Raw genomic sequence first — 16,329 nt, forward strand, 5'->3', positions numbered from 1 at the left:
AATGGCGTACAAAATTTTTAAAAGTAGATAAGATTATGAAACCCTCACCGTGCAAGGAAGATGCAAGGGTTAACTAATTATCAGGTGCATATCTCTCTTCTAATATTCAATAGAAAATAAATGTGGTGGCTAAGGGCAACAAAAGCAATAACTAATATGAAGTAAACCAAGCATAAAAAAGGAAACATAAACTCTAAGATTTTAATCATCAATATAGTTCCATATAATATCAATAATAATAATAATTTCTGCAAGCTGAAACATCTCGAAAGCAACAAAATGATACTCAATGTAAAGTCTTTTATTAAGCTGAAAATTGCTTTTTCTAACCTGGGTTCGGAGAACACCCGATGAAGTACAATAATGAATAAATATGGTTCTCCTGGCTTAGCGATGGGCTAAGGTAAAATCAATAAATCCAAGATACAGGGAGTTCGTTCTCTCTATAAAAGAAATATCTCAAAACCCCCAAAAATAATAATAATATAAAGCTTTTTTTAGAAACAATGACAAGGCACAGAAATGAAGAAGAAGAATCCATTTAGTGCATGGAGAATACACCCATTTCATAATAATATATATCGATTATATCATTAGATATAGATTTATTTTGTAGAATTTATTGGTGAGAAACAAAAATACTTCAAATAAAGTATTGAAGGAGAGAGAATGAGAGTTAATACCTTAATGAGAGGAAATTTAATGAAGTGAAAAGTAATAGTACGTTAAATTACATTTTTTGCCTTCTTAGTTAAAGAGGGATTAAATTCATAAATGGGGGTGTTTTAGTCAAGAAAAGTCCACAAAGCTCATTTATTTAATGTGCCTTAAATATAAGATTTAATGAAAGGAAATTCAACTTAATACCTTAAATATAGGACTTAATGGTGAGGAATATAATGAATTTGATAAAAGTACTAGTTAAAATTATGTTTTTTGCCCTCATAAATATAGGGAGATCAAGTTCGAAGGACAAAGGTATTTTAGTAAAAAAAATCCAGAATCTGTACCTCATTCACAGTTTTAATAGTAGTATAGATTATTCTTCATGTCTTCCATTTTTAATGAGATATTGTTGTGTATGTATGTACATACTAGCATGTGCACAGGTGGTGTAATCAAATAGAAGCCATTGGGTCCTGGGTCTGCTGGCAATTTTATGAGGCACAAGCTGCACTTCCCTGCTTCATTAAAAGCACTTACTATTTTCTTCTACAAATTCCAAAAGTTGGAAAAGTGAAAATTATCTTCATTACTGTCAAGTGTTCTGCAATCTGCATTCTTTTCATGCTTGCAAACCTTAGATAGCTGATGCATCTATTTGGGCTTGAAACTCACAATGCAGATGCTAAAAGCTCACAAAAGAAAGAATATGAAAGAGAAGAAAAGAAAAACTCCCATTAAGTCTATTATTACTTAGTTATATAGGTATCTCAAATTGCTGGCTTTATTAGCAGAGTTAAGCAGATGATCCAGTTTATCTGAAGAGTATGCTAAACTGAACTTTCCTCTGTTCTATTTATACAACTTTTGTTTGGAATCATGGTAAGGTTATTGTAATCTTAGTGGTTAAGTATCAATTCTATATTTTCTTTCATACCCTACTCCAGTCTTGAAGCTTCTTAGTCATGGCAGATCTTCTTGATCGAGGTTGGAGGAGATCTGGTGCTTTCCTTTATAAACCCGAGATGGAAAGGACATGTTGCCCTTCTTATACTATTCGTCTGAAGTCAGATGACTTTGTTCCTTCAAAAGAGCAACTTCGGGTATTGAGACGAATGCAAAGGTACCTTTCTTGCACCTCATCCATATATCCTCTTTTCTTGAAGTTCTAATTTCAGCCTTACATACAGAATGCTTTAATATTAGGGTTAAATACTTAAAACCACCCCTGCGATTTCTGACAAATACTTAAACCACCCCTCTGGTTTCTGAAATGACTCAATTTGGGCATGCCCTTTCTCATTTTCCAGTTCAGTCTGGCTCAAAGTGGCAGATCCTGTGTTGGCAGTGACGGCAGGATTGTGAGCACCAGTGTGTAGAAGGGCATTTAATAGAAGCTATCCTCTATTTGAAGGGTGTTTTTTACCACAAACGAGTAGTATTTGCCCTATTAAAACAGGCACATGATGTCATACGTGAACCGAATGTGACAGTCTACTAATGTGTAGTATTTGCCCTATTACATCATTCTACTACATGGGTACTAAGTCATTATAGAAACCAGAGTAGTGGTTTAAGTATTTGTCAGAAACCAAGGGGTAGTTTAAGTATTTAACCCTTAATTTTGTTAGGAGCTCCAATGCTTATCATGTATAGACTTAGGATGTTCAGTTGTCAAAATGCATTTCCATGTTATCAACTTATCATGCCTAGATTTTGGTTGATGTAATTGCCCCTAGAAGCTGGATAGTTTTGTTTAGAAATTTGAGGGATTTTTGGCTAAACTGAAAAAAAGATAATCCAACAGGACACAAGGGTTATATCCCCCATTTGGTAGCTCCAACCTTGGAGGACTCTTATGCCAAAAATTGGTCTTATCTGATTAGTCATCCATGGACTGTAATTGGCTATTTGTGATTTGTCATAATTCAAGCTGTTCAAAAGACCATATTATAAAGTGAGCCACTCATCCAATAGTGAGACTACAATTTTTGTTATACATCGGCAGGTGTATAATGATCAGTACATCACTGTTGAGGCATAACAATGGCCAGTTATTATGTAGTTCATTTGAGTTTTGATAGGTCAAACATGGATTTGGAAAAATGGTGGTTGTTTATACTACACAGTTACACAAATTTGCATGGTATGGCAATCTTGTTCAGGTCATATGAGTTTTGTAGGTCTAATGAGGTTTATTCAATCAGACCTGATTTACTTCCTAAAATAAAAAGGAAAGAGTGAAGAAGGGAGAAAGAAGGAGAAGAAAGGAAAGAGAAAGAGGGGAGAAGATGAAGAGATGGTTTGGCTGGTCTCCAGAAGAGAAAAATCAGTCTCCTAGCCCAGAATAATGTATGTATGTATGCCCCTGGACTGTTGACTTTAACACTCCCCTTCAAGCTAGAGAGTATATATCATATAATCCCATCTTTTTTGATAAATAAGAAAGATAAATTTCATTAATAGAAAACTAATGCAGTTACAAGCTTCCCGTGGAGAGGCACGACCTGCATCCTCTCCTAACAGTAGGAAGAAAGACAAAAGATAGAAAGCAGATTCAGTCTACAATTGAGCCCAATACAAACTTTCCCTATTTACCCCTTGCTGAGTTGCTGATCTCCCCACCCATTGTATTCTCTCTGTCAAACTCCTTGTTAGGCAGTTGAATTTTTTAATTTCATTCTTAAAACACCACACTATAGAGTCCGGGTTTTGTAACCATCCCACTACCACCTTGGAGTCCCCTTCTATTATCAACTGTTCCACACCTATCAGCCATACAAACTTTCCCTATCATATAATCCCATCTTGTTACATATATAATCCACTTTTCCCCGACTCAACTCTTTTGTAAACAAATCAGCAACTCATTCCCTGTGTTCATGTGTACCATATTTATCACTCCACTGAGCACTTTTTCTTTTACAAAATGATAGTTGACTTTTATGTGTTTTGTTCTCTCGTGGAAGACTGGATTAGATGCGATGTAAATTGTAGCTTGGTTGTCATAGTACAACTTCATAGGATTGTTGAGTGTATACCCTATCTCTTGGAGGAGGTTCTTTAACCACACCAACTCCCAAGTTGTGTGTGCCATGGCTCTATATTCAGCTTCAGCACTACTTCTTGCTACAACTGTTTGTTTCTTGCTCTTCCATGTTACCATATTTCCTCTAAGAAAAGTACAATACCCTATAGTAGACCTTCTATCAGACAATGATCTGGCCCAATTTAGTAATCCACGACCTGGAGCCCCTTTCAAATATCGTACAATTCTCAAAACTGCATTCCAATGGGGAGGGAACTAGGGGCTTCTGCATAAACTGGTTGACTACACTCACTGCAAAGGAAATGCCTGGGTGAGTAATAGTTAAATAATTCAACTTACCCACTAACCTCCTATACCTCCCAGGATCATCAAATTCTTCACCTGCATCAGTGCTTAATTTGATGTTGGGCTCCATAGGTGTTTCGGCTGGTTTAGTACCTAAGAATCCTGTCTCTTCTAACAAGTCAAGCACATACTTCCTTTAACACAAATTTATGCCATGCTTTGACCTTGCAACTTCTATGCCCAGGAAGCATTTCAATTTGCCAAGATCTTTTGTCTGAAAGTGATCTTGCAAAAAAGCCTTCAATTTATCAATCCTCAACTTTTTTTTTTGATCAATCAATCCCCAACTTACCGCTACCTGTAATGACAATGTCATCTACATAAACCACCAACAGAACCTTTCTAGCTTCAGAATCATAGCTGAACACCGAATGATCAACCTGACATTGTTTCATATCGAAATCTTTAACTACCTCACTAAATCTACCAAACCAAGCATGTAGAGATTGTTTCAATCCGTAAATATCTTTCTCAAGTCTACACACCTTACCATCCTCCCCCTGAGCAAAAAACCTTGGTGGTTGCTTCATATACACTTCTTCACTAAGATCACCATGTAGGAAGGCATTTTTTGTGTCAAGCTGAAAACATAGCTGCAAAGGATATCAACAAACGAACTGAGCCAATCTTGGCAACACGAGAGAATGCCTCTGTATAATCCACACCATACAACTGAGAATACTCTTTGGCCACCAACCTAGCCTTTAGGTGCTCCATGCTTCCATCTGGCAAGTATTTGATAGTATACACCCACCAACCTACAACATGTTTACCAGGAGGGAGAGTGGTGAGCTCCCACGTGTAATTATGATCAAGGGCTGAGAGTTCCTCTTCCATTGCTTAGTGCCACTCTGGGGAGGTAATAGCTTCATGGACATTCCTAGGAATAGAAACAATAGACAAAAGGGAAACGAATCAACGATGGAAAACAGAAAGATGAGAGACAGAAACATAGTTAGAAATAGGATGCAAATTTCAACTACGTTTACCTTTATGCAAGGCAATGGCAAGATCAAGGTTAGACTGAGAAGGCACCACAGGGTTAGGAACAACTGCCGGATCTATTGATAGAGAAGAAACTAGAGGAGCCGATATCTGTCGATGCGTATACACGTGCCTGATAGGTGGTCACTTAGTAGGATCCTGTAGTGGAGGAGATGAAGACTTGGGAGCAACAAGAATAAGAGGAATGGGGTCGTCAACAGGAACTTGAAGTGGAAGCATAGGAGATGAAGAAGAAACATCACTATTTGTAAAGAATGGAACATACTCAAAGAAGGTGACATCAGGGCACACAAAGGAACGTTGAGAAGAAGGATTATAACACTTATAGCCCTTCTATGTCTAAGAGTAGCCAAGAAAGATACACTTTGTAGAGCGTGCATCTAACTTGTCCATCCCCGAGCGTAGATTATGAACAAAGCATGCACACCCAAAAACCCTGGGAATAAGAGGAAATGGAGCAACATAGGAAACAAGACGGAGAAGGGAGATTGGCCTTCAAGGATAGACAATGGCATCCGATTAATGAGAAAACAAGTTGTAAGAACAACATCAGTCCAAAAATGTTTAGGAGCACTCATTTTGTTGTGGTGTATAGGTGCAAGAGGTTTGATGGATGGTCCTGTGTTGTTGTAAGTATTCTTGAAATGGGGTATAAAAGTGTTATTTCCCATTGTTAGAACAAAGAATTTTAATGTGAACACCAAATTGAGTGCGAATTTCAACATACAATTTTTGAAAAATGGTGACCAATTCACTCTTTTCTTTGATAAGATAAAGCCATGCCATCCTTAAATAATCATCAACACAAATTCCAAAGTACTTATAACCATTGTACGACACAACTTTGTTTGGACCCTAAATATCATAATGGACTAAAGAAAAAGGACTCAAACTATGACTATTGACTCTAGGAGTAAAGGAAACTCGATGATGTTTCTCATACTAATACAACTCACATTCCAATGAAGAAAGACGACTGCATGACAGAACAAGTAATTGAAGTGTCGTGAGAGAAGGATGACCAAGTTTGCAATGCCATTGGAGAGGTGTAAGAGAGGATTGAGAGCTATTGTCGAACCACCACCATCAAGATAATACAATCCACCAGCTTCATGCCCTCCACCAATCTTCATCCCCTTGGGATCCTGAAAAACACAAAGAAGGTTACAAAACAATTTAGAGATTTCGTTAATTTGCTAACAAAAATAAGACTGAAAGGGAATTTGGGCACCTACAAAACTTAAGATAAGGACAATGATGCAATGTCTACATTGCCAACACCATAAATAGGAGAGGTAGAACTATTAGCTAAAGTGACTATTTGTGATAGAGAAGATGGAGAAAGGGAGGAAAACAAACCTGGAGTCCCAGTCATATGATCGGAAGCTCCAAAATCGATAATCTAGGGTGAAGGTTTAGAAGCTAGACAAGTCATAACTAAGTGGGCAACAGTAGTCGTATTCTGTTGGGAAGTAGCCTGAAGAAATCTTTCATACTCATCATGTGAAATACTCTCCTTCACAGAGGCACTAGTAGATGTAGAAAGTGCTTGGTTAGTTTGTTGCGTATCAACTGCTTCACCACTTCTTGTTGCTGCATGATTGGCCCATGTAGAAGGTGGTCCATGTAGATCATAGGAAAAATTAACAGTGTGTCCTTCCATCCCACAATGTGTACGCTTCCTAGGCCCATAACTGCGACCTTTACGACGACCTCCCCCTGAGTCTTGACCTCCACCACATCCACCACCATGATGCAACATGGGTCCACCACGACCTCCCCCTCGCATGACTGCAAAGGCTGATCTATTTGAGACTATTGGACTCTCTGAAGACCCAATATTAATCCTATGGAGTCGTGCAAACACCTCCTCAAGAGAGGGAAGAGTAGAGCCTCCTAGAATTTGAGCTCTAACTGGTTCGTACTCAGCCTTCAAACACACTAAAAATCTGGTCACATCTAGTTTCTCCCTTTGTTTCTGCTGAATTTTAACATCTGATGTCAAAGGATGATAGATATTTAGCTCATTCTGAAGGTTCTTCATGCTAGCATAATACTCCTCAAGTGTCTGATTTCCTTGTTGTAAATTAAAATATTCTTGATAGAGCTGATATACCCTTATAGTATTATCTTGTCTAGAATAGATCTTCTTGGCATGATCCAATATCTCCTTAGCTATATCAAGAAACATAAAATTCACACTGATTTTGGGTTCCATACTATTCCACAACCATGTCATAATCTGTGCATCTTCTTGTTCCCAATCACTATGTCCTTGGGAATCAATTGAGGGTTTTTCTTCTTTCACATGTTTCACCTTCTTCTTGGCTCTAAGAAGGTTCTCCACTGACTTGGCCAATGCTATATAATTCTCACCATTCAGCTTGATAGATGTTATCTGTACATTAAGAAAATCAGAGGGAATCATAACACTGGATTTTTTATTAGTGTTCTCTCCTAGGGTTGTCATGGGTAATTGGGTATATAAAAAGGAATAAAAAACTTCACTTCACAGCACCACACTATACCACAACCAATCAATTACGACTGAAACATGTGCTGTAACTAATTACACACACAGAAACTCAGAAACATGTTCTTTAACAGGTTTCAGCATTGTTCTCATACCTATCACTCACTCCCATTAACAAGAAACATTCGGAAAATTACTTCTTATACATACCTGTTAATAGGCCAACTACAAGAAGTCAAGAAATCCACAACTGTGACCTTTCAGATCATTGGAACACCCCAAACGAACTGTTGCACACAAACTGATCACTTACAGTCCCTCTTTGATACATTGACTAGAGGATTTCTCTGAAACTCCACTGAGACAGAACTTTCTACTGCAATTGGAGGCATGGATACCTCCCTAGACAAGAAACGACCACTCATTTTTATTATCTCTTCGATCCTCCAGGTAATCACCAAGAAACCTCAAAGTCAATGTGCTGAAGGTGCTGAGAAGAAAAAAAATCTGGGAAGAAAATCAGGGCTGTGATACCATATTAGTTATTCGATCAGACCTGATTTACTTCCTGAAATAAAAAGGAAAGAGAGAAGGGAGAAAGAAGGAGAAGAAGGGAGGAAGAGAGGAAAGTGGAGAAGATGAAGAGATGGTTCGGCTGGTCTCCAGAAGAGAAAAATCAGTCTCCCAGCCGACCAGAATACTATATATATATATTTATATTTCTAACTTTAATTACAAAGACCTTTGTGTCCCTCTTTATGTATGGGCACTCTATTCAATCTTTGACACAATAGACAAAACAACTTAAACTAAAACATTATGGAATGACTCAAATACCACTGGTCTATCGACTCTAACAGTTACAACATACAAAATCTTTGAGTGGTAATGGTTATCTTCTTTCCAGTGATTAATCACAGGAGGAGGTTCTGATATATCAGACAATTATGATTTTTTTGATAACTTATCAGACAATAATGATTGTTCTTATGTTTTTGTTGTTAGATTATTCTTATTCTGTATGCAGTTGTACCTTGTACTTCCTCTGAACTTATTACTTCTAACCTAATTTCCAGGTTTCTGGATGGCATGTTAAATGTAAAAAAGCCACATCCATTAATGGATGAGCAAAATACTTGTAAACAATCACGTGGCTCCTCCAGTGAAGAAGTTTCAAGCTTAGTGACAAAGAAATCCTGTTCTGAAAATTCCGAAGAAAAGAATAAGGAAGAACAATTGATGCATTATTTGTCAAACCAAATTGATAATGTTGTTTGTGCATGTGCTGGAAGTGGTGAGTTTCCTTCGAATATTCAACTACCGAAGGCTTCTGTCAAAAAGGTCTCATTGGCTAAAAGGAAACACATCGAGGGATCTGAAAGTCTCCTATATACCAGCAGCATTTCATTTCAGATAGTAGCAGCCTTAAGACGGTCTAAATCAACAGAAAAGGATGCAAATGAGTTAGGTTTATCAGGAGATGCTGTTGATCAAAATGGGCAATCTTCTGAGCTTTCGCCAAATACTGTTGCAGAAAAGCTGGCACATTCTTTAAATCAGCTTGGAGAAGATTCTGGTTTCTTAATCAGGGCTTGCAATGGCCACCTTAACTTTTATTCAGTTACTGGAAAACCCTCTTTAGGTGAAGGGTCTACAACTGTAGATGCATCTAGATGTTCTCCCAAAGGCAGTGGTGGAAAATGCAGTTTTGTGGAAAACAACCTACATCTTCCACAAAAAAGACGTAGGTTTGAGATACATTTGAAAAGGTCAAGTTTTGATCCAGAGGAATATGCTTTGTATCGGAGATATCAAATTAAAGTGCACAATGAAAAACCTGATCAAGTTAAGGAAAGCTCTTACAAAAGTTTTTTGGTTGACACTCCCATAATATTTGTCCCACCATCCGGTGACAGTACAGTTCCACCTTGTGGATTTGGTTCTTTCCATCAACAATATGTGATGGATGGGAAACTTGTTGCAGTTGGTGTAGTGGATATCCTTCCAAGATGTTTGTCTAGTAAATATTTATTCTGGGATCCAGACTTTGCCTTCCTATCACTAGGCAAGTACTCAGCCCTGAAAGAGATTGATTGGGTAAAAGAGAACCAGTTACATTGTCCTAGTCTTCAATATTATTATCTTGGTTATTACATTCACTCCTGCAGAAAGATGAGATACAAAGCAGCATACCATCCATCTGAACTTCTCTGTCCTGTTCGCTACCAGTAAGTTTTCTTTCCTTCACAACCAACCTACCTTTTTCTGTTGCTGGATCTATGAAATGGGTTCTGAATCTTTGAAGTTTTGAAAAGGAAATGCAATATCTTACAAATATATGGCTCCTTAATTTAGAGAAAAAATTGTGTCTTCACTTTATGGTTTACTCTTGGTGTATTAGATACGTAGTGTGTCATTTATGTTGCTCTGTTGCATGAGGAAATATATTATAAACCAAGTCTATGATCTTCAAGCAATCCTATTGCCCCATATCATATACATGGTCTCCCAGTTCATTTATCTAAACAGTATTTGATGGAGTACCTCTTAAGGAAATTGTTGACATTACAAGGCAGCTGAAAGCCTGAAACTTGAATGACTAGAAAATAAGGCTAGATGTAAGCAATAATTCATACATTAATATGTTGGAAGTGCTAAGTTCTTAAGCTAGCCTTGGGAAGGAGGCGTCCATGTATTGAACAGTTCAAATCATGGTAGGGAATTGTAGTAGTAATCTGCAGTCTTGACGCTAGTGGTATGCACTTACTCAAGATGCTTGCAAATCATTTTAGTTGTCATGTGGTCATTGCATTTCTGCAATTTCCACCTTTGTTTCCTTGATATCCAGTAGTTGATGATAGTTTCAAACTATTAGGGAGATTAAACTCCTGGATATCCTTCTTTCCTCAGAATTAGTTTGCGACGTGGCTCAATGATGGGCACACATATTTGATATTTCCTAAATTTTCTGAACATGTTTCAATTCAAACACCATATATAAAAAAAAGAGCATATCGAATGTGTCATTTGTACATGATACTTTTAATCATTTGGTGCTTATTCAAATCTGCTCTGACATTGCTCAAAGGGATGAACTTATCCATCAAAAACTTCATCGTGACAAAGGTTTTATGTTTTGATACGTATTGCCTAATAGTAGTGTTTTTTCACAGTATGGGCATGTGACACAATAGGAATGGCCCAGTTTTGGTTCCATTTTTTCTGTATCATAGGTTATCACTCCGATATGGACTGATATGTTACACACCTGTGATATGTACCAGTTTCCTCTCCACGTTTTTAAATTTCATTTTTTAATTTCAAATATTATATCAGATCCAGCTATTATAGGCTTTATCAGTGTGCTTTGCTATTAATACATCCGCCATAATGGGCTTCACTATTAATATATCACTGTTAACATGCTTTTAGAAACCCAATATTAATAGGAAAATGTAAAGCAAAATCATATATTATTAGCAAATAACAGGGATTGAACCTGGGTTTCTTGCATGAAAAATGGATATGCTTACCTACATTGATGTGTTTATATTTGAGATAATTTGGATTTAAACTGTAGTGCCATATCAATTAGAAAAATAGAACAAAGGAAATAAATGAAGAAAAGTTTACTGATAACTATTATTTTGTATGTGCAACTAAATTTAGTATTTTTTAAGCATTAGTAAGATTTATATTGTTTTCCTAAGCATATACATGCATATTTTAATTTCTCCATCATGTCCCAACATTTTCTAATGGTATCCTAATAGTACACATGCCATAGAAACCATTAAAATTTACGTTTCTTATGTGTTTATTCTTTGTTTATAATCAGTTAAGAAATAGATTTAGTGCTATTTATGTGTTTTTAAGGTTTATTATCATTTATGTGTTTATACCTTGTGTGTATCTTAATTTCTCCACTGATGTTACGAAAGTGAGGGGTGGGGTGCGAGAAAAGCACAAGGGCCTTCTAGTGCCCTGAGGCACAAGGCACAAAGCAAGGTGCAAACATGGATGAGGCAAGACACAATCTTTTGAAAAAAGTTCAAAAGAAAACATAAAAAATAAAGAAACTTGAATTTTAAAAGGTTCAAATGTTTTAAAAAGATTTCATCTCAAAGACTCAAACCAAAATACAATAGCTTATTAGCTCAAATTATAAGTGGTGACAAGTTGGCTGCAAAGAAATCAAGAGGGTCCATGAAAATATAGGCATGCAATTAGGGAGGTAAAAAACATTTTGAATGACCTAAGTGCTACAGTTGCTTGAGGTCTGCTAATGCTTTGGTAGACTCTCTAGCAAAGTAAGGGGAAATGAGGAATTAATTGTTTTGGGGCCTAGTTCCGGGGGGGGGGTGGAAAGTTCTGCATTGAAATGCTTTGATTGGATAACCATAGCTAATCATCAAACTGGGTTCTGTTTTGAAGCATCTTGTTATTTCTATCAATAAAGTAATTCTATTATTCAAAAATAGAAGAAAAAACATAATAGCATAACATATAAACAAATTCAAAGTGAAAGTGAAAGCCGACACATGTGGGTCGTACCTAAGTCCTTCAACCATTCATCAATTCAAGTATGTAAAACTCTACATATTTGTTTGCCTCCTAGTTGCATTTCTTGAAGTAGCTAACATGATGTTAGACGTCTCACATTCCAAATCCTTGGAGGTTGAGGCGTTTATAGAGGTGGAAGGCTAATAGGCCTGAAGCTAGAGAAAAGGCCCCTTGAGTCACCTGGCCCAAAATTTGGCCCGTATATAATGTAGTTGGTTTTGTGATTTTAGTCACAGTTCATTTTATTTTAGGGTTAGGGACCAGAGATGTATCGTTTGTTACTTTAGTGAAAAGTATCCTTACACAATAACTAGAGTTTCGAGTATTCAAAGGTCTTCTTTTTGTTTCTTTTACAAGCTAATAGACCGTTACAAAGGTATAAAATGCATATCCTATAAAAAAAAGGTATAAAATGCATAAGAATGTATAAAGAAGTAAAAAAGCAAACTTATAAAAGGGTTCACTGGTTGAGGTGCAAGGCACATACAGTGTGCGCCTTTAGAAGGGGCATTGCCTGGATTCAAGTGAGGTGCATGCCTTAAAATGCACAGTGCTTGTGTGGCTAGGTGTTCCTTTTAAAAAATTCTTTCCATCATATCCTTGTGTTTCCAAGGAGTATTCCAGTACGCCTCTTAAAATTATCTTTCAAATACTCTATGATACTTGAACTTTGACTGCAACTAAATAAATATCTTGACAAAACTTAATATTGGAAAACAACATGGAAGCGGGATCTTGGAAGTACAGGAATGGAGTGCTGGAGAATCTAAAATTATCTATAGAAACTGAAGCTTAATTCCGATGGACTCCAACATCTGACATTTAGCTGACAGCTTAGCAAAATCTGGGGTTTATAGAAACATGTATTGGGGTACAGAACCATGCTGAAAAAAATTAGCAAAGAAAGGGGTGAATGGGGTGCACTTATATTTGGTTTAATCGTAATTTGAATCTACTTTGTATTTTGTAATGTGATAGGTTGCACCTCGTGCCTCTCAATGGCAAGGTTCAAAATTTCGTAACATATTGGCTCGTATCAGCCTATACGTATCATATTGGTAGGTCACCAATACACTTATTTCAAGGAATTCTTGAAAAATGTTTATTTTATGTGTTAAATAATCTTATTCCCAACTCCTTGAAATTTTGAAACAAAAAAAAAAAAAACTAAAAAATATGTGTGAAGCTCAAAATCCCAATAAACCTGTTCTGATGTATTGGGGTGTATTGAAATTTTGAACCATGCTCCAAGGGAATATTATTCTGGTTGTACTCTTTGATGTTTCTTTTTAAAACAAAAGAAAAGGTTGTCATGCACTCTCTCTAGATTTCTCCCTCCAAACAACTAGGTCAGTTGGCTAATGTGTTTTAAAAGGCATGGGAAGTGTATGCCTAGAGGCATGCCTCCAGGTAAGGTGCCCCCAAAATGCCCTGAAGCATATGTCAGGCGTTGGTGCCTCGAGGTTGTGATGCCTTGATGCCCCTCTTTCAGTTAGTTTTATGCATCTTCATTCTTCTGTCATAGAAGAAAAAAAAAGGATGTGATCCTCCTTCCTCTTCTTCGCCCTCCTCTTCTTTCTTCCTCCTCATCCCCCCACCTGAACTATGCCTCACACCTCCAGGTAGTGGAACGCCTCGCATCATGTCTCCATGTTTTAAAACATTGGCTGACTTTGGATGACACTCAACTTTTTTGGCTGTGCTGAGCATTGAGGTGTAGTTTTCCATTTGTCAAAGGCATGGGCTAGGTGTGGTCAAGGTTTTAAATTGTGTGAAAGTTTACCATTTCATTCATGCTAACCCAAATGAAATTTTCCAAAAATTTGGAAATTTAACTGCTATAATTATATTTATTCTATATATACGGACTATATATATTATGGTTAAAAGGGCCATTAACCAATGTTAGTCCTGGCTCTCTGTGGTCTTGGAAGGGGTAAACTGGGCATAAACCTAACCTTTGGCATTTTTTGAACAAAGTAGCTGTTATATGCTTCTCACTCTTGTCAGTTTGACCATTGCACCAAAGAATGACCTTTATATATAGTTAATCTATATAAATTCTGTAAATTTGTATTATATATTTATTGCATATTTTATTGGTTTTGCCCAAAATACCTCAAAATTGTAGTATGATTTGTCCAAGGTCATGAATCTATCTACCATGTTCCTGCATTTTTTATCAGCCAAGAAGCATGAAATTCAATGATTAAATTGAAGTTTGAAACTGACATAGCCTTGCCTCTAAGACTCTAAGATGGCATAAGATAGAAGCAACAGATTTCACTGATCCATTATCTCTTCATTAATACATTGCATTGCATTTGTTCCTTTCCCATCTGATATACTCCAATGCAACTCTTGTGTAGTTAAACCACATTTATACATGTTCTGCATTTTACAACCTCCAGCACTTAAACCACAATAATACCGAACTTCTTGTTGAATAGCTTTCTCAGGCTCTTGCTTTATATAATTATTTCTATGATAAATGCTGAAATATGTTATGCAGGTGGGTACCTTTTGCTATTGCAAAGCCTTTGCTTGACAAAAAGAAGTATGTAGTCTTGTCAGATTTTCCCAGTCTACAAAATGGTGAGTGCTCACCAAATCAGGTTCCAGAGAATGTCATTGAACAACAGCATCATGATCCTAATCAAGAAAACTCAAGTTTAATTCTCAGTGATGAAGATGAGGATATGGCAGAAGCTGAATTTGACGCCTATGATGATGATTCAGAGATAGAAACCACTGATCTGACAGATGATGAAATAACAGATGGTGATGTCAGTAATACCATGATTGATCTGGATGGCTTGCGTTTCAGATTTAGGGTATGAATGCCTTTGTATACTCTAATGGATGCTTAACATCTGTGATTCTTTGAAGTCTGAAGATTCTGGGCTATCAATTTCTTTTGTGCAAAGGATTTCTTTATTGTCAGGCAGGGTCCTTGAAATGTTGGATCCTCATCATTTTTTCTTCTTTTACCTATTTGAGTCTTTTATCCAAAAACAGACTCCATAACTAATTTCTGATCACTTGTACAAATCAGCCAATGGGTCAGACTATATTGGGCTGACAAGTGTGGAAATGTGGGACAGGGGTTCAAGTCTGAGAGCAACCACCTTACGCAAAAAGAAATGTTATTGTTAAAGGCTAGGTCCATATCCAGTCCCCTCCCCCCCCTCCCAAGACCCCAGATGGCTGGGACCAACATTAGATAATGGCCTTATAATTATTTCTGAAGGGACCATAACCATCTTTTTTTGCAACTCTCTTTTCTTGATCTGGTGGTTTCTTGACTTAGTATACTATTTATCATCTGCATTCTCTTCAACTCCTGTCCTATGCATCGACCCTGGTAGAATTTCTCATCAACTTCTCAAGTGGCAGGTCTACTTGAGTTTTAATTAGCATTGTTAAATGACTCTATTGTTTCTATGCTAGCTAATTAATTGAGATTTTATGTTCAAGTAGCTGCTTGGTTAAAGTAAATATTCCTTTTGAATCTTATTTGATCCTTCTTTCTTTAAATGGGTATGTATGTATGTGTGTGTGTGTGTGTATACATATACTGTGCTTTTTTACGATTTTGAAATGCCTAGGTGGATTTTTATTTGTGTTTGGGCAGTAGTAAGATAAGCATGCTTCAAATTGATTGGTGATGCTCTCATTTTTGTAAAGAAAAATAGTATATTACATTCTGCACATAAATATATTGATAAAATTTGGAAATTTTGTAGATTTACTTTGCAAGGATTTTTTTTTTTTTTGACAAGTTACTTTGCAAGGACTTTTTCTATCTGAATCTTGGACTCTTTGAATGACTTGTCAGTATTCCATTCAGGATCACCAGTTGAATGGAGTACTATATGCATTAATTAGTGAGCAATGTGAAATAATAAAGATAAAGGGTAAAGTGGAATCTGAGATAATAAACGGAGGATCTGAAATTGAGTAACCTTTCTGAATGTTTCTTTTCCTGCATGTTATTGTGTGGCACTGTGATTCCATTTGACATTATGTTTTTTTTTTCATCTGAAGGATCTCCAACGAAACATTGACCCCGAGAAAAAGGATTTCTTGGAACTTCAGTTGCACAGATACAAGAGAGTGGTTGGCCCTAAACTCTTGGAGCGCATGATTTATTCACTCAGGTAATTTGGCATTTTACACTACCTTATTGGTTTCCTTCATGAAGCGAAGGTACATTCAAGAATCAGTGACG

At 36.8% G+C, this 16,329-nt stretch overlaps 1 protein-coding gene across 3 annotated transcripts in view; it reads left to right on the plus strand.

Annotated features, from left to right (window-relative positions):
• The window catches only part of LOC104596942 (arginyl-tRNA--protein transferase 2), a 32,446-nt gene that overhangs the window by 14,585 nt on the left and 1,532 nt on the right, over positions 1 to 16,329 (plus strand). For 2 of the 3 annotated variants that reach the window (XM_010258259.3, XM_088898009.1), the window contains 4 exons: positions 1,627 to 1,786; positions 8,612 to 9,763; positions 14,611 to 14,932; positions 16,146 to 16,258. In XM_010258259.3, coding sequence (XP_010256561.1) covers positions 1,627 to 1,786; positions 8,612 to 9,763; positions 14,611 to 14,932; positions 16,146 to 16,258 — 1,747 coding nt within the window. The remainder of the gene's footprint in view (positions 1 to 1,626; positions 1,787 to 8,611; positions 9,764 to 14,610; positions 14,933 to 16,145; positions 16,259 to 16,329) is intronic. The other variant, XM_010258260.3, reaches the window with a different exon arrangement.

The sequence above is a fragment of the Nelumbo nucifera genome, chromosome 2 (assembly GCF_055504915.1).
Source record: "Nelumbo nucifera cultivar China Antique chromosome 2, China Antique-T2T, whole genome shotgun sequence".
NCBI lineage: Eukaryota > Viridiplantae > Streptophyta > Magnoliopsida > Proteales > Nelumbonaceae > Nelumbo > Nelumbo nucifera.